Source organism: Ambystoma mexicanum, chromosome 11 (assembly GCF_040938575.1).
Source record: "Ambystoma mexicanum isolate Mex_15411 chromosome 11, UKY_AmexF1_1, whole genome shotgun sequence".
NCBI classification, from domain to species: Eukaryota; Metazoa; Chordata; class Amphibia; order Caudata; family Ambystomatidae; genus Ambystoma; species Ambystoma mexicanum.
Window position 1 is genome coordinate 926,274,663 of NC_090934.1, and position 16,225 is coordinate 926,290,887.

Here is a 16,225-nt window from a genome sequence, read left to right on the forward strand (position 1 = left end):
CAGCACTGTGTAAATCCCATCCATAGATACATGCATAATGACAACATGAACTGCACTTGGAATGAGCAGGCCCCGATCTCTCTTTCTGGAGTGTATTGCTTCTCCCTGATCCATTGAGCTAAAGGTAAAACTAACGAAAGGCCCAATAATGGTGGCCGTGCAAGAAATAATAGCCCTCGTGTTGGGAGGCGATTACTAAGAAGAATTGGGAAAAGAACGTTTAGGCCACAGAGTGCTTCCTGCAAACAGTGACCGGGAGGTATGAAAGAGCCAGAGTTTTGAAAACCAATAACAGTGGTACTTTGAACAGCACTACAATTTACCATTTACAGTTTAAATACCACATATCAGCAGAAAGTGTGTGGACGGGGTGGGACCAAAGGACAAGGAAGTCATATTCTCGAGCGTGACCCAGGAATAGGGGGAAAGTGAGTGAGAAAGTGGACAGAGAATGGAGGGTCAGAGTCACTCGGAGCTAAGCTCAAAGGGTACCCTCTGGATGCTGAATGGGGAAGGGGGCAAGGGTGTGGGAAATGAGCGGGCAGAGAAGTAGAGGAGGGCCAAGAATGATCAAGGATAAGCTTGAAGGCTGTATTCTGGGTCCTAACACAAAGGCCATGGAAGAGAGCAAAGTGAGAAGTGAGAAGAGGGTCATGGATGGTCACATTTTAGCTTGAAGGCTGTGTTCGGATCTCTACTGCGGAAGAGGAGAAAGGCAAAGGAAGAGAGTGATAGAAGGGAGGGGATGGTCAGGGGACAATCACAGCTGGGCCCGAAGGTCACATTATGGTTCCTGACAAGACAGAAGAGACTATAATAGTGGTGGGGGGGGGGTTACAGGAGAGAAAAACAGGTTGAGGTGGGGGGACAATTCTCTAAAAGGATAGACAATAAACTAGCTCTTATGGCACATGTAGAAGGATGTGGGGCAAAGCAGGGCGTTTCTGAACAAGAACATTGTTAAATACACGTATTTGAAGAAGGAAGCACAATTATTGAATGGGTGTACTATTGAGTACTTATTATTACAAATTATAATTATTGAGTACTTAAGTGCAATCGCAAATATTCCCACTTTGCCCCATATCCCCCTACATAGGCCATAGGGACTAGTTTATTGCCTAAATCTCAAATCAATGAAGTAACAGCAGCCCTTTTCATCCAAAATGGCCTACCCTGAGGTACAAGCCTCCAGACTCACAGATCTGCAAAGTACCTCTCCGCTTCAGCAGAGCACATGTTTGCTTCATTGTTTTAGCAGCCCCCTCATTAGTGTAGCAAGATGACTGGGGGAGCAGTAAAGAGAAGAGATTGGAAAAGGTGAGGAAGGAAGGGCTGCCACACCACCATCCACTGAGGTGGTCTTACCACAGAAAGAGATATGGTGGCAATGTTGGCCAGCTGTCTTGAGAGGAGTGAAGTGCTCATCAATAATTGACTTGGCAAATGAAACACACAGGGTAAGGTTTTAGGTAATCCCAGAGCCATAGTTCTGGAAACAGGATATGGACCACTACATTTAAAGAGAATTGCATGAGAGAAAGATCTTGGATTATCAATTGGCTGTACAGCTAGGAATGCCTGATGAACTGTTCACAGGAAGTTGCATGGCACGCAGGCAGGAAGGCATAGTGGATTCTTGTTGCCTCATGGAAAAACTGTTCCATGTGAAATAATGGAGGCAGCGCTAATTCATTATACTGAGAATTGTACTAGATTCGTTTTGACTTGTCCTAAAGATGGCTGCTTCTACTGTCATGCAGGGTCGCTCATATAATGCTTCTGGGGTAAGTTAATTAACCATAAACCTGGATGTGTATGTTATTGTGCTTACAGGGCAATGCGGGAAAAGCCTCCAGTTTGGGCAGGGAAGATCCCCAGAGATTCTGCTGTTCCACAAGTTGATTCCTCGTGAACTCCATGAGACACAGTCCTACACACCTGTGCCTCTTGAGAAATGTGACATCGTGGCTTGGGTGATCCCCTGTGCATGCTGCTCCACAGCCGGGGGTGGGGAGGAGATGCAACAAAGAATGTTGCCACATAAATCATGGAGCCCTTAGTCCCAGTCCTTAGCTGAAAGAAGGCAAAAAGAACAAAGGCAGCTTTGGCCAAGATTTGGCAGACCAACAATCGGAAGGGAAAGGTCCTTAAAGGAGGCCTTACTGGGAACAAGACATACACCGTGTTTTACAGAAAACTTTCAATCACAAGGTTGCAGAGACAGGACACGGTGGGCTGTGGGATGTTTTTACCCATGCATCCGAGCCCTACCAAAAAAAAAAAAAAAAACTGTGCATTACTGGCATTAAAATCATCATGATGGCCAGAGCTTCCCAGAAAATGCCCAGGGAAATGCATGAAGAATAGGCTGCCACCCATTTTTGCCGATGTTATGGGCACAGAAGGGCACTGCCTAAAACCACCATTGGACTACCCACACAGTAGCCTGAAACCATTGAGAATGGCAATGCTGATTGCCAAAAGCAACCTAGAACTGTTCGGAATTCATTTTCTTAAATCCCAAAAATGGTTGCATTACCAGTACTCACCACTATCAGAAAGCCAGCGTTTTAAAACCACCAGACTTTTGTGTAAAACTGAATAAATGAACCCAAAGCAGGCCAAGGAAAGACTTACTGAGAGGTGGATACAATGTAAAGTTATATTCTGAAGTGACTTGAAGGTTTATAACAAGACTGGCTGAGCTCTGCAGGTCTGCAGCGGCTTAAACTGATACTGGATTTAAAATTACCAAAAATCGAAATGTGTAAATAAACTGAGGGACAGACTTGTGACTGCCACATAGTTTGTCACTGTTAAAATGTCATAGTTTTGAACTTAGAATCAGCATTCTAGCTGCATATGTAAACATTGTTAGTTTTATTTGAATGCAGAAAACTGGGTAACTAAAAGTGACATTAGCTGGGGCCTGGCTTAAGGAACTGGATTCTGCTGGACAACTTCCCCCCAATTGGAGTGAAACTGGATCCACAGCAGTTCTCAGGCCTGGCTGCATTCTGAGGGGAGGTTACCCCTCTCTGATTGAATTACCAAGGGACTGCTAGAGACTAAACAAAGGACCCAGGCAGACGGTTTATTGGGGGAGGCCATAAATGGCTTCCTCTTGAACAATGGGCCTTCCAGGGCCCAGGCAGATGGTTTATTGGGGGAATCGTAAAATAGCTTCCTCTTGGCAGAAGCTGGGAGGGGCAGGGTCTCTGAGCTTGGCAGAAACTGGATAAACTGGTTTCTCCACCATGTGACCTGGGAAGACACACCCCTGTTGGCCAGAATATGATTTTAAGAAAGATGTATAACTCGTGGTGCGGACTTGTCAAAATTATTTAAATTATACCATAATTCTTGTGATTTTTCTGTGCACGTTTTAAGACGCGTTGGGAATTTGTGTGATGTTCTGGGGCAAAACCCTGCTATTTATGTATACTACAGACTCTGTGTTTAAGCTAGAGACATGGGGATTTACTGGAGTATGTATGGACAGGCCGTGTATATGTGTATAATTTTTAATGAAAAACCAATATTGCAAAACCAGTTAAAAAACGCAAAATGTTGCCGTTTCTGAATGCAAGCTCTTAGAAACATCAGAGTTTGAACAGAGTATACCTCATGTGATACGTGATGGGTGCATGTAATTTCAAACCACTGTGTATCTATGAAATATGTCTTTAGGTCAAATATAGATTTGTGGGCAAACTGACCAGGGGAGGATCCTCTGACCCATAAAACCTACAGCATCACCATGACACACATTTCCTTCCCCCAATCAAAGCAGTGCGGAAAGCTTGACCAATGGGCAGTTGAAAGAGGGGCTGGCTAGTGATGCTGCACACACACCCACTTTCAAAAGACATAAAAAGAGCCACTGGAAGCTAGAGAGGAGATTCAATTCCATTTGTTGCGGAGCATGCTGCCGGACCATACAACATCCAGAAGATACCAGATTCAACACTTAGACTTTAAAACTCCAAAGAACTTGATTCAGAACTCAAGGCAAGGGCCTAAACCCACAAACTGAGAACTCTTCTCAGTAGGCCTCAGCATCTAGCAAACCTAACAGCCGTAGCAGCATCCAGGAGCCGTGCAGATCAGCGCTGGGTCCAGAGAAAGCTGTGCAGAAAGATCCAGAAGCAGTGCTGTACCCAGAGAAAGCAGAGCAGTATCCAGAACCAGAGGCCAGAGATCCAGAGTGACCCAGACCACTGTTAGCAGAACCAGAGAGCTGACCCAGATCACTGAAGTGCCGAGACCAGAACCGGAGTCCAGTACAAAACCTGACCAGATCCGTGGGGAGGCCTATTTCAAAATATATTGTGAGTACCTAGCAGAACTGTGCAGAACCAATCTCTTAGTTAAAATAATATAATTCAATCTATTTTAAATCTACCCAGAACTGCCTCCTAACTGTCACCTGTCATTTGCAAAGCTGTCACCTGTCATTTTCTAGCTGCAAGCTGTAACCTGTCGCTTTGAACTTTTAAAATTTCAAATCCGAAAAACTACCTTTATTTAATCGTCCGTATCTCTGGAACCGTTTGTGCTAGGAACTTGGTTTAACTTTCCTCTGAAAGCTTAGAATCTCAGCTTTCCAACAACCGACTTGCTACTCCTGATACTTTTGCCGTAATCACGATTCTCGCACTCGCGAATTTTGCTGCGATTTGCGATTTGGCCTGATTTCTTTACTTGGAAAAAGATAGCTGCTTTTGCCTGAACTGTTAAATTTCGTTTGCCTCTTAAGAACCATCCCTGAATCATTGCTAGAGTGAGCCTGAACTCATATTAACTAGATACCACTCACCCTGAACCTCCTGAAGGGAATTAAAAGTATTTTCAGCATATTCTCGCTGCATTGTCACCATATTCAAAGCATTTTGCCTGTGTTTCAACTTCTATCCGTAGTCTAAGCTTGCTGGGGTGAACTGAATTACATTTGATTGCATGTCTGAGAACTGTGTGCTACTCTTCATTTCCTTACATTGTATAAGGGGGGGGGGAGTGGATTGCCAGAGAAAAGTGATTACATTTTTTGTTCAAATCATATTGAGTATTTTCTGTACTGCCTTTCATTCAACATTGCATCCATCTGAACTTATATAAAGCATTCTCTACCACCTTATTCTTCTGTTCCTATTCACAAGTGTGCTAGTGCCAGACTATCCATTATTGATTACTGCTCAGATTAAGTGTGATATTCGCTTATTAATTCATTATAAAAGTGTGATATATATATATATTGTTTACATTCTCAAATAAACCTTTTAAACTTGCAAAACAGAACTACTTCTTGGCTCAGTGGGGTCAGGGGGATTCCAAGAGAGGGGTGTTATATAGGGGTAGTCGTCCAGAACTCATGAACTGGACATAAAGATATATCAATAAGGGTTTCCATTCAGCATCACAGCATTGACTTAGCTGTAGTGCTGGATTGAATCCTCTTACAGGGCGAGTGATATGCCAGAAAGACCGACAATGCTGATCCCATCAAGTCTGAAGATTCTTCAGCACTCAAATCTTAACCAAAGCACACATCGACCATACACCCTGCGCTGTAGCTCACTTTCCAACCTCTGCCCACTGACCACCCGCGCCTCCTCTCACTTCCACTCCTCCTCCCTGCACTGGAACTCCCCTCCGACCTATATGAAAAATGCTGCCAATATGCACACATGCTAATCTGCACTTAAACTATTTTGCCTCCTGAGTCAAGAAGGACTACCTTCTAACTACTCCCACCTTACTCCTCTTCCCTAACCTCACTGATCCCAACTCCGTGGTGCAGCCTAAACGTATTCACAGCCAGTCGCCTCTGGTGACCGTGTCTATTGTTCGTTATGACCCTGCCATTTGTAACATTTACACCCCGTCATCCGCCGGTCAGTTGCTGACTGTCCCCACTCCGATGTAGCCACCTGATTCAGGGTTGCCCTGGTGGCTGTGCATTGCCTTGTAGGTGTTTCTGGGAGAGACACTGGTTGCCTGCAAATAATAACAAATGCCAATGACATGGGCAACATATAAAGTCATAATCAGAGGTGATATCAAGCTTTTCTAGAAAAAGTCAAAAAGAAAAAAGGCAAATGCTAAATGAAGCGACCCAGGATCTCTGGAGGTGAGGTGTCAGGTATCAATCAAATGTGTCACCTTTTGAGAATGGATCATTGTTAAAGAAAGACAAGGCTCACCCTTCAAAGATTTGGGCTGCCCCGAGTTGTTCCATCATGGAACAGAAGCGCTTCTCCTCACTTTCGGTATCATCCATGTCATCCGACCAGCCCGACTCAAAGGTCTCCTCCTGTCTGGAGTCCTCCATGCTGTTGTCCACAGGGAGCAGATCAATCCCAAAGAGTTTTCCTGTTAGTTGGGATGGAGGGAAAAGAAAGACAGAAGTAGAGATCAATGAGGGAAAAAAATAGGCCTCTATGAACATTTGGACAACACTGTCTATGCTCCTAGAGAGACACGTCTGCCTCATCACGAGTTTGGCAATAACCCTTAAATGGTAACGCTATTACCGCCGCATTTAAGGGTCCGCCCAATCACATGCTTGGAGGAGTTGCCCCCAGCTCTGAGCTCGGGGCAAATCCGCTGTGATTTTGCTGATTTTCTGTAATATTACCGCTGGCAGTAATACCGCCGGCAGTAATAGCGCTGAACATTCCACATTGGGCCCAATAGGTAATGGGGAATTCTCAAATGGGCCCAATGGGGAATGGGACTTACCGTCCCGCCAAACCTGTGATCCGGTGCTAATAGCAGGGGGACAGGGGGGTTGGCAGTAACCCTAATAGCCCTGGTGATAATACCGCTGGGGTTACCACCCAACTCGTGATGATGATGAGGTCCTATGTAAAAGGTAGGAGTTCACATCTAAATGGCTCTGGCTCGACAGGTCTTTGGAGACATTCTGAGACATAACGTACTCATAATGTTCAGTATTATGCACGTTTACAAATCATTTTTGTCAATAGTGAGGTTATTGATGATATCATACATTTGTGGTCTCAGATGTGATGTCATTCACAGAACCTTATTATTTGGATATCTAAAGTTTATCTAACTTAACCAACCAAATACATTGGGCCTCATTACGAGTCCAGCGGTAGCCGTGGCGGTAAAACAGGTAAGCTGCCGCCGGACTTGTGGGGATTTACCGGCTCTGGACTTGCCCGAATTACAGCCCCGGTGGTCCGGTAATTCCAGAGCCGGCATTCCGTTACTCCCCATTCCCTTGGAGTCCACTTGGACTCCACGGGAATGGGGGCTGTGGAAACACCGGCACCATGTGGTAATGGTGCCAGTGTTTCCACGTCCGTCTGCGGCCGGTGGCGTTATGCCTGCCAGGTCAGACCTGGTGAGTGTAACACCACGCGGCCACAAAACCTGTAGCTAGCCGGTCCGGAAAATGGTGCCGGTACGGTTTTACCGGCACAGTTAAATCCGGACCGGCTAACATTTAATGAGGGCCATTTGTGTTTCTGCTCTGGGAAGCCAGACATTTTACTTTTGTCTGAAAGTTGGAAAAGCCTTTAGGTGGCCAAAATATTACAGAAGTGTGAGGTTCCTGTATTCCCGTAGAGATATAGAGCCTTTCCTAGGCGTTTCCTCATTTTTGAGCACATCCCTTTCACAAGTGAAAACAAGTATGTTGGGGCATTTTACTTTGGTACCACCACATTTGAGTTGAGATACAAATTGACAAATTTTTGAGGTTATATGCATCATCATTGGGTAGCTAAAGAAATACCAAATTAAGTACATCCATCTGTGCCCTAATCAGGCAGGCGGTAATCAAAGGTGGTATTGAAAAAATCTGTTTTTAATGCAACCGTCTGTCTCATATATATATATATATATATATATATATTATTTTGTTCCTTTTATAAATCGCAGAGAACTCTGGGGAATCAAGGTGATGTTACAAACCAGTTACACACAAGCAAATGTCAAAATGGGGTCCATACAATAGTGGGGGCCCTGGAGGCCTTTAACGAACAGCCAGATGTTTAGGGCTCTTTGGAAGGACAAGTAAGATTGCTCCGCTCTCAGTGCGTTCCATTGGATCACTGCCACAGTAGGGAAACGTGTGCCCCCACCTTTGGCTCGTCTGAACTTTGACTGGTGTGCGTAGGACAATCTCGCTGGCCTGGACGACTGGACTTTCGTTAATTTCTGTGATAAGAAAGGCGGGACTGAGCTGGTGAGGCAAATATGTGTAATAGATAAAGATTTGAAAATCATCCATTCACGGATCGGGAGCCAGTGGGCATCTCTTCTTGCCGCAGAGATGTCCTCTCGTTTTTCCTAATGTTAAGGGAGGCTTGGATGGCATTTTTCTGGATCACCCGCAATGTGACCCATTGCGATGAAGTGAGGAAGCAGGGATTAGACATTGGGTTTCGAGGTGTATAACTCATGGCACTGTTCTCCCTCTACAAGAACCCAGCTGGCTCTGCGCCCAATTAACTCTTTATTTGCAATATTCCTGGTCGCTAATGTATTAATACATTGGTCTTTCTGTGACACCACTGTGCAAGACTAATGGATTTAAACCAGATTATGAGTTGTTTACAAATAATCAAAAGGGCGACTAGACATGAATCACACTTGAGCGCAGTCACCTACCATTTCACGTGTTGATATTGTCCACCAACTAAGAGTTTTCGTTTCTCCCCGCTTCTTGGAGCAAGAGTTTCTGTTTAATTTTTTATCTATTTTTGACTGATTTGAATTCATTATTCTCCCTAATCCATACATTGGAATTGGATTGCCGAATCTAGACAGTGTGCTTCTTGCAGTGTTTCTTTACCACAATAAAACCAGGACTACAGGTACCAGAATACATGGCAACACCAAGGCTAAAAAAGCTGCAAGTTCCTGAAATGAAACAGCTCATTATGAGGCCAATCACCGTATTTAGTTTTGGCCGAAGGTTGGTTAAGCCACCTTAGTGGTCAAAATAAAAACTATTGCACAATGTGTTCACATGTGTGCAAGGGACACACACTGCCCCCCGCAGCACAGACACAAAACATGTGAACTCTGTCTGGGAACTTTGGTGTGGCATTCCAGCACAGAGTTTTCTTGCACCTGGAGATTGTAATGTTGCTAATTTATTCCACAGGGTAATAGAAATATACGGTCCCATTAAAAATATGCCAGTCCTGCTGTTGAATGCTGGCCTGTCCCACCAAATGTGCAGTAGCCTGTCTGAGAAGTGCTGGTTCTGTCCGGTATAAAGTGTAGTAGTTGATAGTGGTTAAGTGCTCCTACTGCATTTACTGCAGATTTGGCATTTCAGCTGGTAACTGCATATCAGCCCTTCTACAGCTGTCTCTCTAGATCAGCTTGGCTGATAAGTGATTTCAATTGAATTATAAAGGCAGCAAAGTGGACAGGGGATATTAATGTCAAATAAAATGCATTGCAATCTTGCAGAAAATGGTGTAAGCCTTTCACTCTGCCTGCCAGTGTGCATCAAATGTGGTAGTGGGATTGAGGAGTGAAGACTGCATGCCCAGTGATTGGTTGCCCCCCACATGAGACTGACCCACAAGTGAATATCTCCTTCACATAGATCAAGTTTGAAAACTATAGACACCGCCCACAGTAAGTAGGGGAAAGATTGACTACAACAAACCCACACACAGGGGAATGCGCAGGGAGAGGCCCGCCACATTGAAAACCTCAAGCCAGTGAGTGATCCTTCTTTGCGTGGGAAACCAAGAGAATGCACAGTATGGTGCCCGTCCAACCAAACTCGCTGCTGAATACAGTGCCTGAAAGAATAACAAAACCTAGCCAACAAAAAACCCTGCATTGAAGATGCCTCCATAACAAGCCATCAAACACAATCACATCATTTCCAGCAGCCTCAAAAGAGAAACTTCTGGAAAGGTTTTCCAAATTGATCTAAAGCCTTGTGCATTGACATCAGGCTGAGACAAGTGCGTCCTGCATTAACAAAGAATGCCATATAGGGAAGTAAACTGCCAATAACCAGCAAAGAGTGTACCATCCCAGGAGATACCTACGACAATCGAGAACTTGACCAACAACAAAGAGTCGTGGCCACTTTTCAAGGTGCTGCAGTCAACGAGCACATGAAATATTTTTGAAGGCTGGGGTGTGAACCGTTAGTGAGTCATGTGTGGGTTATTTGGGTCCTTGTAGTCAGTCCATGTGGAAAACATTCGGTTGAATTGTGTGTGTGTTGACAGTCGAGATGTATGTTAGTATGAGAACACAGAAGCATCAGGCCCTATATTGATATGTTGCCATGTCTAATAGATGCACTCCTGGACTGATTCATGAAAAATAAAACAACTTGTTAACCATCACCAGTCCAGTCGACCCTTTTCATATAAACTAGTGTCCTTGAATCACGCATTTTGAATGTTTCCTGATTGATTCAATTATTAGTTGCCATTGGAACTCTATGTGAATTAGACTAATACAGCCAGGGCCGCAGACCGATAACCAAGCTATACTTTAAAAGAGTGTGCTTGCCCTTAGTTTACTTCGGTCCCTTTTTTATGTCTATGGAAACAGCACGGTCACATGGGGTTTCAGTGTACCAACAAGCAAACCTGCTTCCTTCTTAACAGATAAGAATACCACACATTTAAAGCACTTGAAGGGTGTTTGTGTTTCTCTGGCATAAACCAATAACATCTGTTCCGCTGTTTCTATGGCCTTTATGAATTTGTAAGAATACTTTTATTCCAGACGATTATATTATAATTAAGCCTGTTACCGTATTTTTAATGTAGCATTACGCCCAGGGGTCAAGTCCTAAAAATTTAAGTGCGGGGATTCATTAATAAACATTTTGGGATGTGACGTGGCCAGAAATTAGCATATCATTGTGAAATATGCACCTTTCATTAAATTGGCTTTGCATTACCACCCAAATTGCACAAGACAAATGGCATTTGCCTTTCATGAAATTAACACAAACAAAACCAAGAGAGAATATTTTCTTTTAATAGTGTTTTTGAAAATGTTAAAAGGTATGCTTGTTTTAAACTCAATACAAATGATTTCCCTGGAATTTGCAGTACTGAAATGTGACATTTCACCTTTAGTGTGTTATTCTTCACCTGATTATATACTGCAAACCTGACAACTGCGGTTTGATCCCCTTGGCGTTAATTCATGAATTCAAATAGGACATTCAATGTTTCCCGTTTTAGCTGGGGGGATTGAGTCCACCCTCTGAAAAAATTGTGTGGACTCCGTCCCCCCGCGTGTACCCTCGACTTGAGCCCTGGTTTACGCCCCACTTTCGGCCGTGTTTTAGCGAGGTAACGGCCTGCCAGGCCGAGCCAGCCCGAGCAAAGCGTGGGTATCAGCGAGAAGGGCGAGGGGAGTAATTGCACTCATTAGCCTGGTTCGATGGGAAGCAGCACCCAGCAGTTTGGAATGCGGGCTCATGGGGGGTGGGATTTAAGACACTGATTGGCTGGCATACCCACACCGGGTGCTAATTGTATTCCAGTCTTGATTATATTGTTTTAATGATGTTATTTTAAAGGGATCTGATGGCGGAGTGTAATGTAGTTGATGTTGCAAGAAAGAAATTGTCCTCGGATAGAACGGGGTCATATCTACGCGGAGAGACTGTTTAAGCAAGAAAGAAGACATTCAGTGTAGAGGGGCGGTGCTATGCCATTCAGAAAATGTAGGGTTGCAAGGAGTTAAACATTTTTTGTGTGAAATTCTGGTGAAAGAGTTAGTAAAATCTGCTATCATTTGCTGCTTTTCCTAGATTGTTTTAGTGTTTTTAGGTTGTCCAGCAGAGGCACCATATTTTTTCATCAGAAGCTGAACGCATACGCTTCGTGTCCCACCAATGCCCATTACGTTATTTACCCTCAAACAAAAGGTTTGTGGATGTTGAAATAGACAAAATAATTGGTCCAAAGAACGTTTTTTTCAGCAGTAATGTGATGGGAACCGTACTTTACTGGGGTGTGACCAACTGGTTTTTTTCTCCCCCCTGGCAGAGTTTACTTGAAGGGAGTGGTTGAAATGGTAGCGAAAGGGATTATGTTGGGACCCCGTCAGAAGGCCTGGTTGAGAGCTTGAAAAGAGTAGACCCACCAACACATTAAAGATAAGTATCCTCTCCCTCACACTCTCTCACTTGATGTTTGTCTTAAAAGTAGTGGTTGCTTTTAAGGAAGTGAGTCTTGGTATACTTGTGGAGGACAAACATGACCTCTTTTCTGACACTATCGGCCCCAAGCACTGGAAACCCACTCCGATTGTTGGCCTGATGGGGTATGCCAAGAAGTCAAACCACTGCGAGGAATTCAACCATCTGCACAGTGGCTGTGCGTTCGCCTGGGCTTTTTTAAAATGTTTAATCAAATTGAATAATGGTAGATCAACCTCCGGCAAATATGTGCAGCTTATCTGCACACATTTTCCTATGCTCACTGCATGACATACGCATAGGCCCATGTACTCATGGTGGAAACAGCCTACAGGCGCAGTCCCCGCTGTCATATTTAGTTGGGATATGACAGGAGGAGTAGACGATGCATCTCGAGAAGGGGAAGGGCAAACCTTACCCCTGTCATGGCCAGCCTAATTAACTAACAAAGGTTCCATGGATCCACCCTGTCCTTTTGTCAGGCCCTGTAGCTGGTGGCAGCAATTCACTTACTAATCTGAAAGTAATTTAAACAGGCTGACATGGGGCCTGGCTACAGAGGCTAACAAAGGAGACAGGAAACCCCAAAAACCTTTCATATGTAACTGTGTCACCCTGATGCCACTCCCATCCTCAGTATCAATAGTGAAATGTCATATCTGGAACTGCATGTTTACAGTAGTCATCCTCGCAGAGGGACCCCATTCAGAAGGTACAAGTATGTGGTTTGATGGAGCCAGGAAGTCTGGTCTCGCCGCAGCTTCAAGGCAGACCTGCTGCTTTAATCAGGAACCACAAAGAGCCCCATTAACAAGAGGGACCCTTTGATCCACAACAGACCGGAAGATGGGTGGGACTTAGTATTACATGTTTTAATCGCTTTACATTTTGTGTTGAAAAACTCTCTGGTTATGACCTCACCCATACAGGAGACTTCAGACTTGGTTAAGGTAGGCTTAGCCTACGCCAATCCCTGTGGTTCATTTGGCTTTAATAAAGGGCCATGCACATCTTTTGGCAGATCATCTGAAGACTTTGCAAGGAGTAGAAAGAAAAACGAATAATTGGACCCTGGCTGAATGTACAGTCTGCCTTACATCTTCCGCCAGTGAAGTAAGGCCAGGACCTCCGAGACGGAAGCAAGATCCCTCCCCTAAAAACCTCTCATGGAACAGAGGAAGATACAGAATCCAGAAGACCCTCCAGCAGCTCAAGAACCGGTACCCAAAGAGCACATAGCATGCCCTGCTAGGTTCTGGAGCAAGCTTCCTAGGTGGGAAGTGCCAGAAAGTCTCTGAACCTAAAACCAAGGACAAAGGCAGATAACCAACACATTCCTCAGCTTTGGGCCGTTTGCCTTAAAGTATGACACAAGCCCAGTGAAGAAGCTAGGAGAAGTGTATCGATGAACATCTACCAACATCCACCTTCAAGGACATTTTCAAGCCAGTCGAGTTCCTTGAGCTGCAACTGGCTGCAATGCCGACCGTTGTTACGCGGCTGTTGCTTAAAGACATCCAAGATGTCTCAACCAATGTTTTAGAACCGCCAACCAGCACTGAGATGATTGCTGACCCCAAGCCGCTGTGCAGGCCAGCCTGCAGCCATCCAATCAGCTGCGCTCGATGAACTGTTTGCCGGTTGATACCCGCAGCTGTCTCCCATCTTGAATTCTGTCACAGAAGCTGCAAAGCAACCTGAAACTGACTCGGCCCTGTCGAGCACGAAGAACACCTACAAGCACAAGGTACATTGTGGTTCTGTCCCCGTGGTCCTTCTCCAAAGGGCCCTAGAGACATTTTAAGACACATTGCTCCCTTTGTGCTGAAGCCAAGTATCCTTGAACTGATTATTTACTATACTGACCCTCAAATTGTCAGTATCCAGAGTAAATCCCTGTCCTCTGCATTTCTTTACAGGGTGGGTTGTATTTTGTAGTGTTGCTATAACTGTCAGTTGTGATAATAATAAAGAAGAACTTTTTATACAACCTTGTCTGGAGAGTCCCTTTTATCATTGGTTAATAATTGTATTTTTGCTGTGTTGCAACTAACCAACGATTCATGACCTTTTGGAGATAAGAATGCCGTTCCGTCCGCATTACCAAAATTGGACAAGGAGGTTTATAATTTGCTTGCGTTTCCAATCTGATCGGATCCTGTCTGGTGTACTAGAGGTATGGGGCTGATTGATGGTTTAGAAACCGATATTCACCCCTGGATCACTGGTGCCCCGGAAGTTGATTAGTCACAACCACAACATGTGCAAGCTTGGGGCAACACAGCTTTTTTTCTTTTGCCTGCACTTCAGTGGGTCACTCAGAGCACACATACAACATTTGCCCTGCACATATGCTGCTATGATAGCGAAGGTGCTCAGACCATATTCTTGCATAATAAGCACTTCAGTAAAGAGACCTGCAATGAAGAGGTGGCAATCACACCAGAGGATGCAACCACCTGCACAGACAGCCCTACCCACACACACACTCAACCACACTACAACAAAGGTGGTTGTGAGACTCATTTCTGTTTCATTGAAAGCATTTTGTAGTCTGGTCACTAATCTATTTTGCACTAGACAGTTATTGTGACAGGTGGCGGATTCAGAAAATAATACTACCAGGTGGTCCTGGAAATGTGGGTCAAGAAAAGTGTACACATGGTACATTTCATGGTCATTGATTGAACAGATGTTTGGATGAGCTCACAAGAGAATTTTTCCACATAGGGTCTCCAATTCCTAATCCTCTGCTGCATCATCTTGCACACACCCTGAGCCCCTGTGGTGTGTGTTGCCCAGGCACACCTCTAGAAGGAAGGATTTTACCAACGCATGCTTCATTGTGACTCACAGTTGCCTCCTCGAATGGCCTAAGCACCTTGCACAGAAGGTGAATGAATTGGCACTGACGCCCCTACGGAGTGTTACCTTTCTGAGGTGCCATTGTGTAGTCATTTGTGACAATAAATTGTACAAGAAGGTGTTAAAGCATATAGAGAGTGGCGCTCCAGTGAATGGCAGCCTCCAGTTTGAATTGGGGGTGTGGCAGATGGTGTGTGTCCTGGAAATGGGCCAATGCATTCCAATCAGTGTAGGAGTGGCTGTAGTCTTTGCAAATCTTAGAAACACTATGCAGCATGTCAGCAAGGATGGGAGCTGTGATGGCATCCTTAAGCAAGGCACAGACAACAGATTCAAAGTTTGAAACAAAATGATGTATTTAAGTAAATGTCACTATGGTAGAAGGCCTAACTTGCCCTATACTAAGGTGGGATTTCTCCACCTGAACACAACTAAGAAAGTCTGAGTCAAGGAGTTCAACTTAAAAGTCTGTCTGTGTCCAAAACCTATGCTTGCCCTCACAACTAAAGCTAAACAATGCGTAGGGATGTCAATAATAAAAGAAATGGTGATTATCCTAAAGTTCTGAGCTTCGTCCAGCTCTTAGCTTCCTTCTCAGCTCCCCTTCCCCAAGTTCAAGAAAGTTCAACAAAAGTCTCAAGACTACCTTTTCCCAGTTCAAGGCAATACAGTTCCACACAATCTTCGGGGTTCCCTTCCCCAAGTTCAAAGTAACACATTTCAAACGAAAATGGTCGTGAGGCCCTGTCCTCAAAACAGAATTTGCAGTTCATCAAATATCAGGGTTCCCTTCCCCAATATTTCAATGTAAAAACATACATGGTTTTCAATCTTTCAGCAGTTCAACACAAAACTAGGTTCACTTGACCCTCCTTATGATTTGCTTTCTCTGTTTACCAGTGGTCACAGTGTGCAAAAAGAAGTAGTGGAACTATGTTCCCTACAGGCCTGCCCCCATTTCCCACATACCCCATCACCATGCCCCCTCCCATGCACAATACAAACCACCAAACACATGTGCCTGCTGTTTAAGGGAACGTACAGTGCAGTGCACTGAAAGTGCAAGTTTCAAGTTCTTCCTACACTTTCATTTGAAAACAAAACCATTCTGTAAAGTATTAGGAACAGTAAAAATGTAGTAAGGATGTAGATGAGCGCCGCTCGCAACTGCTTCCGCCC

At 44.4% G+C, this 16,225-nt stretch overlaps 1 protein-coding gene across 2 annotated transcripts in view; it reads right to left on the bottom strand.

Annotated features, from left to right (window-relative positions):
- CRACR2B (calcium release activated channel regulator 2B) overlaps positions 1-16,225 on the bottom strand; it is a 152,883-nt gene that overhangs the window by 87,311 nt on the left and 49,347 nt on the right. For both annotated transcript variants that reach the window (XM_069624020.1, XM_069624021.1), the window contains exon 4: positions 6,207-6,375. In XM_069624020.1, the coding sequence (XP_069480121.1) occupies positions 6,207-6,375 (169 nt within the window). The remainder of the gene's footprint in view (positions 1-6,206; positions 6,376-16,225) is intronic.